This window comes from Sprattus sprattus (genome assembly GCF_963457725.1).
Source record: "Sprattus sprattus genome assembly, chromosome: 12".
NCBI lineage: Eukaryota > Metazoa > Chordata > Actinopteri > Clupeiformes > Clupeidae > Sprattus > Sprattus sprattus.
In genome coordinates, this window is record NC_137910.1 from 4966704 (window position 1) to 4982462 (window position 15759).

General features: G+C 46.9%; 1 protein-coding gene across 1 annotated transcript in view; it reads left to right on the forward strand.

The window, feature by feature from the left end:
• The window catches only part of pdzd8 (PDZ domain containing 8), a gene marked incomplete at its 3' end in the record, with an annotated part of 46195 nt that extends 33875 nt beyond the window's left edge, over positions 1-12320 (forward strand). Inside the window, exons 4-5 of the mRNA XM_080849341.1 lie at positions 8951-9113; positions 9886-12320. Coding sequence (XP_080705467.1) covers positions 8951-9113; positions 9886-12320 — 2598 coding nt within the window. The remainder of the gene's footprint in view (positions 1-8950; positions 9114-9885) is intronic.
• Positions 12321-15759: the final 3439 nt, after the last annotated feature.

The window sequence follows — 15759 nt, forward strand, 5'->3', positions numbered from 1 at the left end:
TCTAGCAACCTTCTGATTACTAAACGACTTCTCTACCTCCTGTACCACGCACCCTTATAACCCGGGTTATTATGGGCTGGGTCCCTTGCTAAGCTAACTGATGGTGTGTAGACCGAGGCATCTCCGCTGTCACTAGTGGTGTGAACGATCGAAAAGTTACCCTTTGTCACTCCTGCGTCATCATGCTTCGATCTTTTTTTTTTTTTTTTTTTTAATATTTGTTTTTGGGCTTTTTATGCCTTTTAATTGACTGAGCAGTGAAGATTGTGACAGGAAATGAGAGGGAGAAGAGGTGGGGAGTGGACAGGAGAAATGGCATCGGGCCGGATTCGAACCCGTGTCCTCCTTGAGCGTCAAGCCTGACTGTGGTCGGGGCTACTGTTTGAGCCACAGTGCCCTCCATGCTGCAATCTTTTTAAACTTGTTTTTAATGTCTCAGACAACATTGTTTAAGTTGGCACATCCTGTAACTTATCATTTCTTGTGTTTGAGTCACCCCGTGACTGACCAGTACTCCGACCGCATGGCCTGCCTGCCCCCTCGGCTGTTGGGCTTGGCAGTGGCTGCTTGGCGCTGGATGTTGGTCACGTCGCTTCTCTCACTCCACCCCTCCACAAGAACGTGGATGTTTGTTTTTATTTCGTTTTTAACCCCACTTTAGAAAGACGGCACCAGATACACACAGTCTGTTTTCTCTGTAATCTTCGGCCCCCAATACCCCCCGCTCACCCCCTCCCCCACCTCCTCCCTCTGTCCTTTTTTCTCCCTTCTGCGGTTAACTTGATCAGGCCCCTCCTGGAGGATTATAACAGATGACATGCTGGAAAATTACACTCGTCCATCTTCTGCTGCACACGTCTGGGTCCTGTCTGTCTTGGAAAGAGCCAAGATGTCTCCCCACCGCCAAACAATATACAATGCACGCAGCAAAGCATACACATACACATACACACACTAGCACACTGTACAAACACACAGACACACACACACACACACACACACACACACACACACGCATACATACACATGCACTTTGTTCAGAAGGGAAGAGTGTGCAATCGCATGACTTGACATGTTCAGCAGAGATGAAGGAAGGATCAAAATCAAAAACACACACACACACACACACACAGATAGATAGACAGACACACATGCTCCTTTGACCGCTTCAGTAGAAGGCCTCCCGAAGCAGCTATTGCACAGGCAAAGAAGCTAAAGGCATTTGCATGGTTATCCAATTCACCTCGTACGACTTCACGAGAGACACGCCCTTTCTAATCTGATGATTGTACGACTCACCTCTACCTGCATGGTTCTACGAGGGGCTGTGGAGATTACCAACGCTTTATTATGATGTTACAAGGCCATTACATCATCAACAACAAACTATAAAATAAGAAATCGTTTGTTTTTATCCCGTGTATTTTTAGTTAATGATCAGAGGCTGTTGTTGTAAAATGAATTACTAACGACAATGACCAAGCTCGCGGTTATTGTCGAATATTTTCTATTATTATACCACACAAACAGTTCTGCTTTTTTACGTCTACAATTCAGGTTCTTTACAATTTAATCATTTACACTGCATGCTCTGCTAACTCAAACACAAAGAGGCTGTTCGAAAACCAAGAAATGTTTTTATTATTGCTGTAATTAGACGACGTCTCCCTATGCTTTATATGCGGTGAGAGCCACGATGGAGCCAGGAAGAAGGGAGATGTCGGTTTTCCTCCTGCATCGCCGCTGGTGCCCTTCATAGTTTTTTTCATTTTTACAAACTTGTCCCTGATCTTCCTCCAACTCCTAATGCACTCCTGGACCTCCAGCCCCAGGTTCCCAGCGATCTCTCAGTGATTTTTTAAAAACGGAGGTGCTGTCATATAGGGAACGAAACAGGAAACTAGGGATGCACCGATACCACTTTTTTACAAACAGATACGAGTACGAGTATTTTTATTTCTGTACTTGCCGATACCGAGTACCGATACCGATACCAAGATTTGATTTCCATGAAAGATTTTATTTTATCCTCTGCAGGTTATGTCAAGCCTATAGTACAACATTAACAGAAGGCTATCCCAAGCCAAAAATAAAGAGCTTTCTGGTTTAAACCAAAAAAAAAAAAAGACTCAATATCATCACATTAGACAAAATTTGCATATAGACAGATGGCAATTTAATTTGCTGCATAGTTAACAACACAGTCTGCTTGTGACGGGGCACCTGAGTGACCCGCCACTGCAGCCTGTAGGCTGCTGCCTTACTGGACTGGGTGCAGTTATTTTGGCGTGTGTGTTGCTTGTTCTATGTTCGTATACGTTTACAGTTTACATGTTACGTTAACAACGTCTTTCTGTTTAAATAACCACACAATTTCAATGTCTTGTCAAATGTTCCGTTTATTTAGTTTAAAATCATAACTCATATTCTCATATTGCATAACGTCTGTCTTACTGTTGTTTGAGTCTTGTCTTGCGTGCGATTGTCGTTATGTGAATATGGCGCGGTTAAGCGCGAGAGTTTTCAAATTGCGGGTTAATCTGAAGTAACACGTAATCGTTTGTTTCTAGTGGCTGCTTTTTCATGTGTGGCTATGTCGTCACCGAGCCTGTATACTACGTTAGTGTAGTCTCTTTTCCCAGCTGTTTGGGACCGTATTTATTTAAGTATGGCTGCTATGAGCCACAGGTGTTGGTGCCTGGGCCGATGACACACCTGCCATTCATTAATTGGCATGAGCCAATTGGAGGTGGTGTCTAGGCTACTTAAACTCGCCTTTTGCTTTTGTTCGGGAGAGTGGCCTGGTTAATAAGACGTAAGTCTTAGGTGCTCTCAATGGACTAGGTAACATGGTCCTTTTTCTTGCTTTTCTTTTGGTTCATGAGAGTGATCGTGTTTAATAAGGCCTATGCCTTACGAGCTTTCATCAGACCATCTAATGTGGTCATTTTTATAGTCGACTATTTATTGTGTATATTTGTATTGAGGCTCTGCCTATTGCTATGTCTTTTGGAAGTGTATTATTTATATTCATTTGTTATTGTCAGTGTTTTTACTGCCTTGTGCCTTATTTGGGTGAAATAAAAACCCATCTTTTGAACATCTTCTCCCTCCTGAGTCCTCCTATGAGTGTAACATCTAAGCTCTAAGCGCGAAGGCTATCTCGACCTTTTACACTGCTTAACAAAAGGTGAACAGAACTATCCTGGATGATAAGAACATGAGCACAGTTCAGTTACAAAAGGATCAACAACTCTCTTCCTCCCCTTCTCTCTCTCTCTCTCTCTCTCTGTCTGTCTGTCTGTGTGCGTGCGCGTTTTTGTCTTTTGAAAGACGTCAGTAAAGATTGGTTGCTTGGTCTCTTAAGCCACTGGCATGACTGAACTTTGTGTGCTTAGCACTATGGTGCGTCTTCAGATGTTTAATCCAATTGCTTGTGTCAAACGAAGTACTTTCCTTTCCCCCCTTCGACACTGTAACAGTGCAGATCTTACACTGTGCCTTACTCCTTTCATCATTTATCTTAAAATGAGTCAAAATCGCCGTTAAGGCAGCACAACGGTGTAGCGATTTCTTACTAGAGTTTAATGTTGACAATGAACTGGGCTACATTCTTGCAGCCAAATTGACACTTGCCTGAAGTTTGACTGTGTTAGGGAAGTTGTTTGCAACCTAGCCAACATAGCTATCACAATAACATTGCAAAGAAGTTAACGCAAAAGCACTTAATATTAGCATCAGGCGGAAAAACGAAAAAAAAACGTAATACTAGCATCAATGTCCAAGAGTGTTAAAACAACCTTGCTAACATCGCTAACGGGATGTCTTGCTAGCGGCTACTTGCTAGCGGGTGTTTATGACAAACTAACAAGATTCATGAAACACAAGACAAGACAGACGTCCTCTTTTACCCTCACATGTCCTCCTTTCGAGACCTAAATGCGTCCGGGTAAAAGAGGAGAAAACAAATACATTCCCGTCCCCGTCAATCAACCGTAGCAAATGGCAATAATATGTTACAGGCGCAGCGTCGCAAAAGACAGTAGGCTAGGCCCTACACTTTGCCTATGTAACAGCAGTTCTAAGTTAACTGCAAAACATTAAATAGCCGAAGATAGCTCTTACCTTTACTGGAGGTCGTACGTGTTAAGTTTAAAATCTCTAGCGAAACCGCTAGCTTACGCAAGCCACCTCCACACATCGTATCCAAGCTGTTATTGAATTCATTTAAACTGCAAGTTCAACCTCAACTTATCTGTCTGCAATACCGCTCTCGGCCTCTATGCAACTCGCCGCTCTCACACCTGGCAGGCATAGACAGACGACTTCACGAGAGACACGCCCTTTCTAATCTGATGATTGTACGACTCACCTCTACCTGCATGGTTCTACGAGGGGCTGTGGAGATTACCAACGCTTTATTATGATGTTACAAGGCCATTACATCATCAACAACAAACTATAAAATAAGAAATCGTTTGTTTTTATCCCGTGTATTTTTAGTTAATGATCAGAGGCTGTTGTTGTAAAATGAATTACTAACGACAATGACCAAGCTCGCGGTTATTGTCGAATATTTTCTATTATTATACCACACAAACAGTTCTGCTTTTTTACGTCTACAATTCAGGTTCTTTACAATTTAATCATTTACACTGCATGCTCTGCTAACTCAAACACAAAGAGGCTGTTCGAAAACCAAGAAATGTTTTTATTATTGCTGTAATTAGACGACGTCTCCCTATGCTTTATATGCGGTGAGAGCCACGATGGAGCCAGGAAGAAGGGAGATGTCGGTTTTCCTCCTGCATCGCCGCTGGTGCCCTTCATAGTTTTTTTCATTTTTACAAACTTGTCCCTGATCTTCCTCCAACTCCTAATGCACTCCTGGACCTCCAGCCCCAGGTTCCCAGCGATCTCTCAGTGATTTTTTAAAAACGGAGGTGCTGTCATATAGGGAACGAAACAGGAAACTAGGGATGCACCGATACCACTTTTTTACAAACAGATACGAGTACGAGTATTTTTATTTCTGTACTTGCCGATACCGAGTACCGATACCGATACCAAGATTTGATTTCCATGAAAGATTTTATTTTATCCTCTGCAGGTTATGTCAAGCCTATAGTACAACATTAACAGAAGGCTATCCCAAGCCAAAAATAAAGAGCTTTCTGGTTTAAACCAAAAAAAAAAAAAGACTCAATATCATCACATTAGACAAAATTTGCATATAGACAGATGGCAATTTAATTTGCTGCATAGTTAACAACACAGTCTGCTTGTGACGGGGCACCTGAGTGACCCGCCACTGCAGCCTGTAGGCTGCTGCCTTACTGGACTGGGTGCAGTTATTTTGGCGTGTGTGTTGCTTGTTCTATGTTCGTATACGTTTACAGTTTACATGTTACGTTAACAACGTCTTTCTGTTTAAATAACCACACAATTTCAATGTCTTGTCAAATGTTCCGTTTATTTAGTTTAAAATCATAACTCATATTCTCATATTGCATAACGTCTGTCTTACTGTTGTTTGAGTCTTGTCTTGCGTGCGATTGTCGTTATGTGAATATGGCGCGGTTAAGCGCGAGAGTTTTCAAATTGCGGGTTAATCTGAAGTAACACGTAATCGTTTGTTTCTAGTGGCTGCTTTTTCATGTGTGGCTATGTCGTCACCGAGCCTGTATACTACGTTAGTGTAGTCTCTTTTCCCAGCTGTTTGGGACCGTATTTATTTAAGTATGGCTGCTATGAGCCACAGGTGTTGGTGCCTGGGCCGATGACACACCTGCCATTCATTAATTGGCATGAGCCAATTGGAGGTGGTGTCTAGGCTACTTAAACTCGCCTTTTGCTTTTGTTCGGGAGAGTGGCCTGGTTAATAAGACGTAAGTCTTAGGTGCTCTCAATGGACTAGGTAACATGGTCCTTTTTCTTGCTTTTCTTTTGGTTCATGAGAGTGATCGTGTTTAATAAGGCCTATGCCTTACGAGCTTTCATCAGACCATCTAATGTGGTCATTTTTATAGTCGACTATTTATTGTGTATATTTGTATTGAGGCTCTGCCTATTGCTATGTCTTTTGGAAGTGTATTATTTATATTCATTTGTTATTGTCAGTGTTTTTACTGCCTTGTGCCTTATTTGGGTGAAATAAAAACCCATCTTTTGAACATCTTCTCCCTCCTGAGTCCTCCTATGAGTGTAACATCTAAGCTCTAAGCGCGAAGGCTATCTCGACCTTTTACACTGCTTAACAAAAGGTGAACAGAACTATCCTGGATGATAAGAACATGAGCACAGTTCAGTTACAAAAGGATCAACAACTCTCTTCCTCCCCTTCTCTCTCTCTCTCTCTCTCTCTGTCTGTCTGTCTGTGTGCGTGCGCGTTTTTGTCTTTTGAAAGACGTCAGTAAAGATTGGTTGCTTGGTCTCTTAAGCCACTGGCATGACTGAACTTTGTGTGCTTAGCACTATGGTGCGTCTTCAGATGTTTAATCCAATTGCTTGTGTCAAACGAAGTACTTTCCTTTCCCCCCTTCGACACTGTAACAGTGCAGATCTTACACTGTGCCTTACTCCTTTCATCATTTATCTTAAAATGAGTCAAAATCGCCGTTAAGGCAGCACAACGGTGTAGCGATTTCTTACTAGAGTTTAATGTTGACAATGAACTGGGCTACGTTCTTGCAGCCAAATTGACACTTGCCTGAAGTTTGACTGTGTTAGGGAAGTTGTTTGCAACCTAGCCAACATAGCTATCACAATAACATTGCAAAGAAGTTAACGCAAAAGCACTTAATATTAGCATCAGGCGGAAAAACGAAAAAAAAACGTAATACTAGCATCAATGTCCAAGAGTGTTAAAACAACCTTGCTAACATCGCTAACGGGATGTCTTGCTAGCGGCTACTTGCTAGCGGGTGTTTATGACAAACTAACAAGATTCATGAAACACAAGACAAGACAGACGTCCTCTTTTACCCTCACATGTCCTCCTTTCGAGACCTAAATGCGTCCGGGTAAAAGAGGAGAAAACAAATACATTCCCGTCCCCGTCAATCAACCGTAGCAAATGGCAATAATATGTTACAGGCGCAGCGTCGCAAAAGACAGTAGGCTAGGCCCTACACTTTGCCTATGTAACAGCAGTTCTAAGTTAACTGCAAAACATTAAATAGCCGAAGATAGCTCTTACCTTTACTGGAGGTCGTACGTGTTAAGTTTAAAATCTCTAGCGAAACCGCTAGCTTACGCAAGCCACCTCCACACATCGTATCCAAGCTGTTATTGAATTCATTTAAACTGCAAGTTCAACCTCAACTTATCTGTCTGCAATACCGCTCTCGGCCTCTATGCAACTCGCCGCTCTCACACCTGGCAGGCATAGACAGTAGAGGAGAAGAAAACACACGCGTTAAGACGCAACACTGGGTATCGGTTTTTGGTATCGGTAATTTAAAACGAGTACGAGTACGAGTATTTTAACGAAGTATCGACCCGATACCCGATACTGGTATGGGTATCGGTGCATCCCTACAGGAAACGTCATTTTAGCCAGGGGTGTCGGACAGCTCGGATCGGATAGTGAGAAAATTCAAGCGGTGCTCCAGAGGCCATCCGACACCCTCGGATGGCTCTCCGAGGTGCTCAAAGGTGTGGTCCCACTTCAAGGAGGGCGTTTAAGGGCGTGCCTCGTGAGATCGGAGAGCACGATCGGACAAGCATACCACCACACACACACACACACACTGCTGCACTGAAGATGTGTGTGGTGGATGCAGGTGAGGCCGCTGCATTTATGGCTTTTGAAGAGGCGGTGTCCACCTGTTCTCTCTTTCTCCCTCCCTCCCTCTCTTCTCCCTCCTTCTCTTCTTCCCCCTCTTCCCCACCCTCCTCATTGTTTGGAGGTCTGTGTTTAGAGGCAACCACCCCCAACACCAGCCCACTCTCACTGTTTTTACCTCTCTTTTTCTTTCTTTCGCTCTTTCTTCCTCTTTCATAGAGGTGTTCCCCTGCCCACCCTCATCCTACACCCCCCCCCCCCCCCCCCCCTCATTGTGTTGATCTGATTTGAGGAAGACGCAGAGCAGGTTAGCCAGATGCTGCACCAGGTGCACAGTGGGGTGTGTGTGTGTGTGTGTGTGTGTGTGTGTGTGTGTGTGTGTGTGTGTGTGTGTGTGTGTGTGTGTGTGTGTGTGTGTGTGTGTGTGTGTGTGTGTGTGTGTGTGTGTGTGTGCGTGCATATATATATATATGGTGACAGAGATGGAAGCAGCTGCAAACTGCTCAAATCCATAATTACAGACCTTCCTCTCAGCCCACTCTGGCGTTTGTTCTGTGCCTTACGTCAACAAGCGAACGTGACCGTGTCTTTGTGGAGGAAGAAAAAAAACACGCTCACTTTTGGTTGACAGAGAGAGCTCGCAGTCAATGGTGTCAGGCCATTCTTTTTGTGTCTATTTGTGAAGTGCTGCCCACACTTTCCTAATCTGGGAGACGAACAGAAGGGTACGTTCTCATAATTAGAGCATTACAAAAGAACGGTCCTGTGGGAGAAGAACATTTAGCACACAGTCATACACCGGAGGCTTAGAAAGTCTGGCCTTTAGTTCACTGATAACGAATCTAATAGTTTACGTCGTATCCATAACACATTTTTACATTATGTCTGGAAACTTTATTAAATCACTCATTAAGTATGAAAAATAGAACTTTGTTCTGTGTTCCCCCCCCCCCCCCCCCCATTATTATTTCTATTTTGGGTGTCTCTACAGGAGTAGTTTGTCCATTTGATGATGTGTTCTAGGGCTTTGTCTGTCGTGTTGAGTGCACATATACACACTGTGCGATGCACTTTTCAATAGGATGTGGTCTGTCTGCCATCTTCTGACTGTGTGTGTGTGTGTGTGTGTGTGTGTGTGTGTGTGTGTGTGTGTGTGTGTTACAGACCGAAGTGGTGAAGGGCCCATCGGGCAGCTGGGGCATGACCTTTAGGCACGTGGCGGCCAGCGAGGGTGACGCTGTGCACGTGAGCATCGAGAGGGTGACCCCCAACTCCCCCGCCGCCCAGGCCGACCTGCAGAGGGGAGACCGCCTCATCGCCATTGGAGGTTAGAAACTGGGAATACAGAGGGTTATAAAACAAATGGGTTCTATCGCCTTATTTAGCTGTTTCTGATTGGACGAGAGACGTTCCATGTGTTGGATTATCCCAGAACAACCCAACTCGGACTTTGCACAGCTAATAATAAACCACTCCGCGATGAAAACATTCTATAGCGCATTGATGATAACCGTTAATTCAAAGTTCTTATGATTCCAAACCAAGACGTTGACAATGGAACTATTTTTTGTTGCGGCGAAACAATGGCAAAGTAAACATGTTTTAATCAATAACTTCGTGTTGAAACGTTAATTGGTTGACTATAGAATTGTTTTATTAAAGCAATATAGTACTCGTGGGAGTGGGGAGGGTAAGGGATAATCCCACGGGTGCTGTTGCCTACGCCCACTCGGCCTCTGGCCTTGGTGGCTACGGCCGAACACCACCCGTGGGAATATCCCTTACCTACCCCACTCCCACTCGTATTATATTGCTTAACTATTCCCCAAAGAGAAACATTTAACAGCTTCACTAACAGAACTTCTAGCATTTGTTGTTTCTTACTTTTAGATTGTGTTAATGAAAGAACAATCACATTTTAACTTACAACCTTATGAACAGTTTAACAGCAGCAAACCATTACATGTCTATGTAATGTATATGTAATTGTAATAATAATAATCATGGCACATTCCCTGGAGGGGAAATCAATTTATGTGTGACTTTTTTTGACTTGTGTGAGATTAACGTGTACATTCATTTCCTTGTGGTCCTACTAGGTGTCAAGGTCACGTCATCCGTCCAAGTCCCGAAGCTCCTGAAGCAGGCAGGCGAGCGGGTGCAGGTCCTGTACGAGCGTCCGGTACGCCACCAGGCCCCCAGCGCAGGCATCGCCACCCCCCAGGACCCACTGGTCTCGCTGGACGAGCCAGCCCCCCATCCCCCGCCCCCACCCACAGGCTACGAGGAGGACCCCGCCCCCATCACCACCATCGACCTCTCGGAGGGCAAAGACAACGACTCCGAGTTCGAGGAGCTCGTCGTCGAGTCCAGGCCGCCGCAGCCGCAGCCGCAGCCGCCGACCCCCACCAGCACTCCCTCGTTTGCCGGCATGGAGGTCAGAGAGGACTTCCTGCTGAACGTAAACCAAAGCCCCAAGAGGACGGTGGCAACGCTGGCGTCAAAGCCGCTGGGTTCCATCTCGCCCATCCTCAACCGCAAGCTCAACCTGGCGGGGATCCAGTCCCCACTCAAGCCCCAGCCCAAAGAGTCACCCAAGCCCTCGCCCTCGCACAGGGCCGCGTCTGATGCGCCCACCGCCGCCGCCGGGGGAGGAGAGGGACCACAGCGGCCCACGGTGCCCCCGCCGCCTCCCCCGGCACGGCCCCCGGTCCCTCCGCGCCCGCACATCAAGGTCACGTCGGTGCCGGAGGCCCAGAGCCAGACGGACGGTGCCGACGGAACCCCTGCGGCAGAGAAGAGTCCTGAGAAGAGTCCTCTGCCAGCCGCTGGCACCGCTGGAGGAAACGGAGACAAAACTGCTGCTGAAAAATCCCCGGTCAAATTGCCCGAGCCAAAGCCTTTAACGAAGCCTCCCGATCCCCCACAGGATACACCCTCCATGACGAGCAGCAGCAGCAAGTCCGACTTGTCCAAAGACAAGAGCTCGGACCAGACTGGTTCCTCCACCAACCGCGACAGCCTGGACGAGCAGGGCCTGTGGGAGTCCTCCGAGTGCATGTACCGCAAGAGGTTGGCGCACTGGTCCAAGGCCTCTGTGGTCTTCGAGGTGGAGAGCCAGCACCGCTTCCTCAACGTGGCACTGTGGTGCAAAGACCCCTTCAAGCTGGGCAGCCTGCTGTGCCTGGGGCACGTGACCCTGCACCTGGAGCACGTGGCCCTGGAGTGCCTGTCCACGTCGTCCGGCGAGTACCAGAGCACCTTCCGCCTGAACGCGCCGGAGCCGCGGGCTAGCGTTAGCCGCACGGCGCTGCGCAGCCTCACCACGCACAAGGGCTTCAACGAGAAGCTTTGCTACGGCGACGTCACGCTCAACTTCACCTATTTAGTCGAGGGGGAGCCGGAGCACCCGTGCGGCGGAGGAGTGGCCGAGAGTGAGCGCGAGGGCAGCCAGCAGGAGGAAGAGGCCCACGAGAGGGAGAGGACGGAGCAGCCACACCTGCACCCGCACCCGGCCATGGTGCGCGACGAGCTGAGCCACGACTCCATGGCCATGGGCGAGGTGAGGCACAACTTCCAGGACACGCAGTTCCAGAACCCGACCTGGTGTGAGTACTGCAAACGCAAGGTGTGGACCAAGGCGGCGTCGCAGTGCATCGTCTGCGACTACGTGTGCCACAAGAAGTGCCAGGACAAGTGCCGCAGCGAGAACCCCTACTGCGTGGCGGCCGGAGACCGCCGCAGCGCCGACCCCGAGGCCAAGTCCACCATCAATCGGGCCACCACGGGAATCACGCGCCACATCATCAACACCAGTTCGCGCCTGCTCAGCTTGCGTCCGGTCCCCAGGGCCCGGCTGGCGGAACAGGCGGCTGAGGCGCCTGGAGCAGGGCTGACGATGGCGGGAGCGTGCGCGGTGGAGCCGAAAGACACGCCCAACACCTCCGACAACGAGAGCAGCGACACGGAGACGTACACCGGTGGGGCCAGCCCGTCCAAACACGGCATGGGCAGCAGGGGAGCCAAGCTGGCACGCAAGGAAGGCGGCCTGGACGACAGCGTGTTCATCGCCGTCAAGGAGATCGGCCGCGACCTGTACCGCGGCCTGCCCACCGACGAGCGCTCGCAGAAACTGGAGCTCATGCTGGACAAGCTGCAGCAGGAGATCGACCAGGAGCTGGAGCACAACAACGCCCTGCTGCACGAGGAGCGCGAGGCCTCGGCCGACGCCCGCGCCGACCCCCGCCACAAGGGTCTGCTGGCCGCCGCGCTGGCCAAGTCCGGCGAGCGGCTCCAGGCGCTCACGCTGCTCATGATCCACTACCGCGCCGGCATCGAGGACCTGGAGTCGGTGGAGAGCACGTCGCCCTCCGAGCCCCACGGCTTCCCCAAGGCCAAGGGTCTGGAGGAGGTGCTGGAGGAGGAGGATGGGCTCATGGTGTCCGAGGTCTACGACAGCGACATCTGCAGCCCGATGGATGGGATGGATGACGACATCACAGATGAGCAGATCTGTGTTGAGGCACTCCATTAGAGGGGTGGGTAGAGTGCCCCCCCTCCTTCCACCAGAGATGGGGGGTCGGGGGGGGGGGGCACTCCATTAGAGGGATGGGTAGAGTGGCCCCCCTCCTTCCACCAGAAATGGGGGGTCGTGGGGTGGGGCAGTGATTTAAGGTGAAGGTAGTTACGTTATTGGTTGGGGGCTTGTAACTCACTGAAAAAGCTTGATAAAATGTATGTGTCTAGGCTGTCGTTCTTGTGGAATATGTTCTGACATGTCAGAAAAGCAGGCCATTAAATGACATTGAAATGATTTTTTTTAGAACAAACTATGATGAATAGAATCCTCTCTGACTGTCCCAAAGTAGTCCCTACACTCAGCCGAGACCCTACACTCAGCCGAGACCCTACACTCAATCGAGTCCCTACACTCAATCGAGTCCCTACAAGTTCCCTCATCCCAGTTGTTGGGTGCCTTTGATCTGAGGGTTCAAGCAGTCGGAGGCTGATGTGACAATGAGCGGATGCCCTGGTGTCCCTCCACTGTGACATCACGGAAGATTCCACACCATCATATCACTCAAGCAGGCGAACGTCTGCTCACCCTGTGTCCTAGTTGTGAATTCAAATACTGGCAGTTGAAGACGTGGGGGCTGTACTGTAGTGTGTGGTCCAGTTGAGTGATCAGTTACCTTAGAGTCGGCTAGGTCCGCTAATGTCAGAGCCTCTCTACTGCTGGAGTGAGTAACAAGCCCCCGTTTCCCAGACACACACACACACACACACACACACACACACACACACACACACACACACACATATACTGAGCTACAGACACATACACACTCACATGCGTAATCTGCAGTATGAGAGATAACATGAAACCAGAGGAAAGATCCAGAATGTTTACTTATAATTTACTTATATTTTCTCCATGTTCGGTATGTGCAAATGCAACATTGTCACCGTTTTCTTTTCTTCAAATGTCAGAACTTTTAATCATACTGTTGTGGGGCACTTTTTAAGTCTTTTTTTTTTTGTTTGTTCGTTTGTTGTTGTTTTTAACTTTGTCCATCTCTCTCTGAAACTGCAAGGGAAAAACAACTTTTAGGATCGTTTAAGGGGTTATTGTGTACACTTCACGTTTTTGGGGGACCATAGTTTCACTCGTCTCTACATAGATTTATTTATCATTAAGGCCAAAATGGATATGATGATCATGAATCCATTGTGATATTTATGTTTTGTTTTTGTTTTGTCTGTTACATATTTTTGGATGAGTGTGTGTGAATGAAAACAAATGAAAATCACGTACCCATATCAATTATTTATTTACTTTATTCATACTTTCTTTTAATAAATTCTTTCTGTCTTTTGCCACCACCTCATTCTTGTAAGTCTGGTTTCTCCAAGTGGGAGTGTTTTGATCATTTGACCCCCCTGAGCTTGTCCCTATTGAGAGAAAACGACAGCTCCCTTCCCTGATTAGAAATTGCAGTGACTTTACAGCTATTGTTATCTGCATATGGATTTTTGATTCAAGCTAAATCCTAGCTTTGTGCTAATGTTATACTAAAACATCTTTCATACACACACACACACACACTCCCATATACAAACTCACACATGCGTACAACCACACAGATGAGAAACACACAAATTATTCATTTTGTATTTTGTTTTCAGTGAAGGAGTGTGATTTGCGTACCCAATTCTTTTTGCACCTTTGAAAATGAATGAATGTAGTTTCCTCAGTATATGTTACTGTTACCAAGACAACAACCCACTCGAATACAAAACAAAATAAATAAATGAAAGTCTGCTGGACAGCAAGCTTCTCTGCTCTTATATGTCCGCATCACAACAAATTGCTTTACTCATAATCTTCATATTGAGCCAACCTCTCTCTTTCCGCACTCGTGTGAAATCTGGAGGGAGTTGAATTTGGTGTAAAACTCTTCTTGGACTCCTCCATTGACAGCTACTTAGGAAACAGCAGCGCCTGGCTTCTGAAGGTGTAATTACTTCAGAGCGAATGATCTCGCTTGCGATCCAATATGCACCCAAAGAGCGTCTGACTGAAAGAGAGCTCTAGCCCTGATCCGAGATCAGATATCAGACTTCCAGAGTCGGACGCTGCCTGTCTGAGTAGTTCATTTAAAAGGTGTAGATCTGTACCCACCACCATCGTCTCCGTCTCCGTCTCGTGATTACAGGAGAGAAAGGGCTATGGTCCTCCACCACCAAAACAGGGGTGATGGAAGGCAGACTATGAATACTTGATGGCTTCAAAAACATCTTGTTCTGCTGCACAACTGTGTGTGTGTGTGTGTGTGTGAGTGTGTGACGTGTTCATCGAGGCCCGTCACGGGGATGCCACTTTGTTGTTAGTGCATGAGCAGGTGCGTTGGGTTTCACCGGCCGCGGGGAGAGTTCCCCCTGTCCGTGTGCTGTTGATGCGTCGCTTTGCAAAGGTACCGTGATCATGCAGCTGCTTCTGTGCTTTCACTGTCAACTCTCTCTTTTTTGTTTTGTGATTTTCATTTTTTTTTTTTTTGCTGGTTGTCCAGTGCTGGGCACAGCAGAACGTTAACTCAGTCTGTTTCTAAAATGGTGTGTGTTTCATGGTGTGTGTGTTTCTTTGTGTCATCCTCCATCAGCCAGGCGGTACCTTGAGACCTCACCCCTGAGGTAGTGAGTGGATCTGTTAACAAACTAAACTGTCTTCTGTTCATTCATGTTTGTTTGCTTTCTTGTGTGTGTGTGTGAGTGTGTGTTGCTTCTACTGCTGCTCCTTGTTGCTCTTACTCTGTGCTCCTGGAAAAACAAACAGTGTGTGTCTGTGTGCTCTCTGTCCCTCCCCTCAGTCATAGTTTCAAAAATATACTAAACGGCGTCTGCCATCTTCCACCATCACACGTGTGTCCCACAGTACAAAATGAACTGGCTGTAAATGTAGCGCTCTTGTACATAGCTTTGAGGAAAAACAGTCACACCATCCCACCTAATTCAATTCCTGTGTATGGGTCTGTATGATGTTTCTTTTTTTCCGTTCTCTTGGCTTATTGTCCATAGATCTTTTTTTTTAATTTAGATTTTTTTCCCCCCCTCAATTCAGCTGCTAAAGAACTGTCCAGCTTCATAATGTGCTGCAAATCCTTTACGCACTAACATATCATATTTGCTTATGCACTTGAAATAAAGGTTATTATTTAAAAACAACCACAGAAGCTGGTTCTTTTTTTATATATATTCAATGGACCATTAAAACAAAGCTTGTTAGAGTTCCATGAATATCAATTGCAGATGGATAATGAGTTTGATTTTTACATGATGGATCAGGAGGGGGTCTGTTTGTTACATAGGCACTCTGGGAGGATGGGCAAGGACCACCGTAGGTGTTCTGAATAAGGACCAAACATTCGCACCACTGTGTTATTTGATCAGTAGATTGTAAGCGTTCCCCTGTCCCA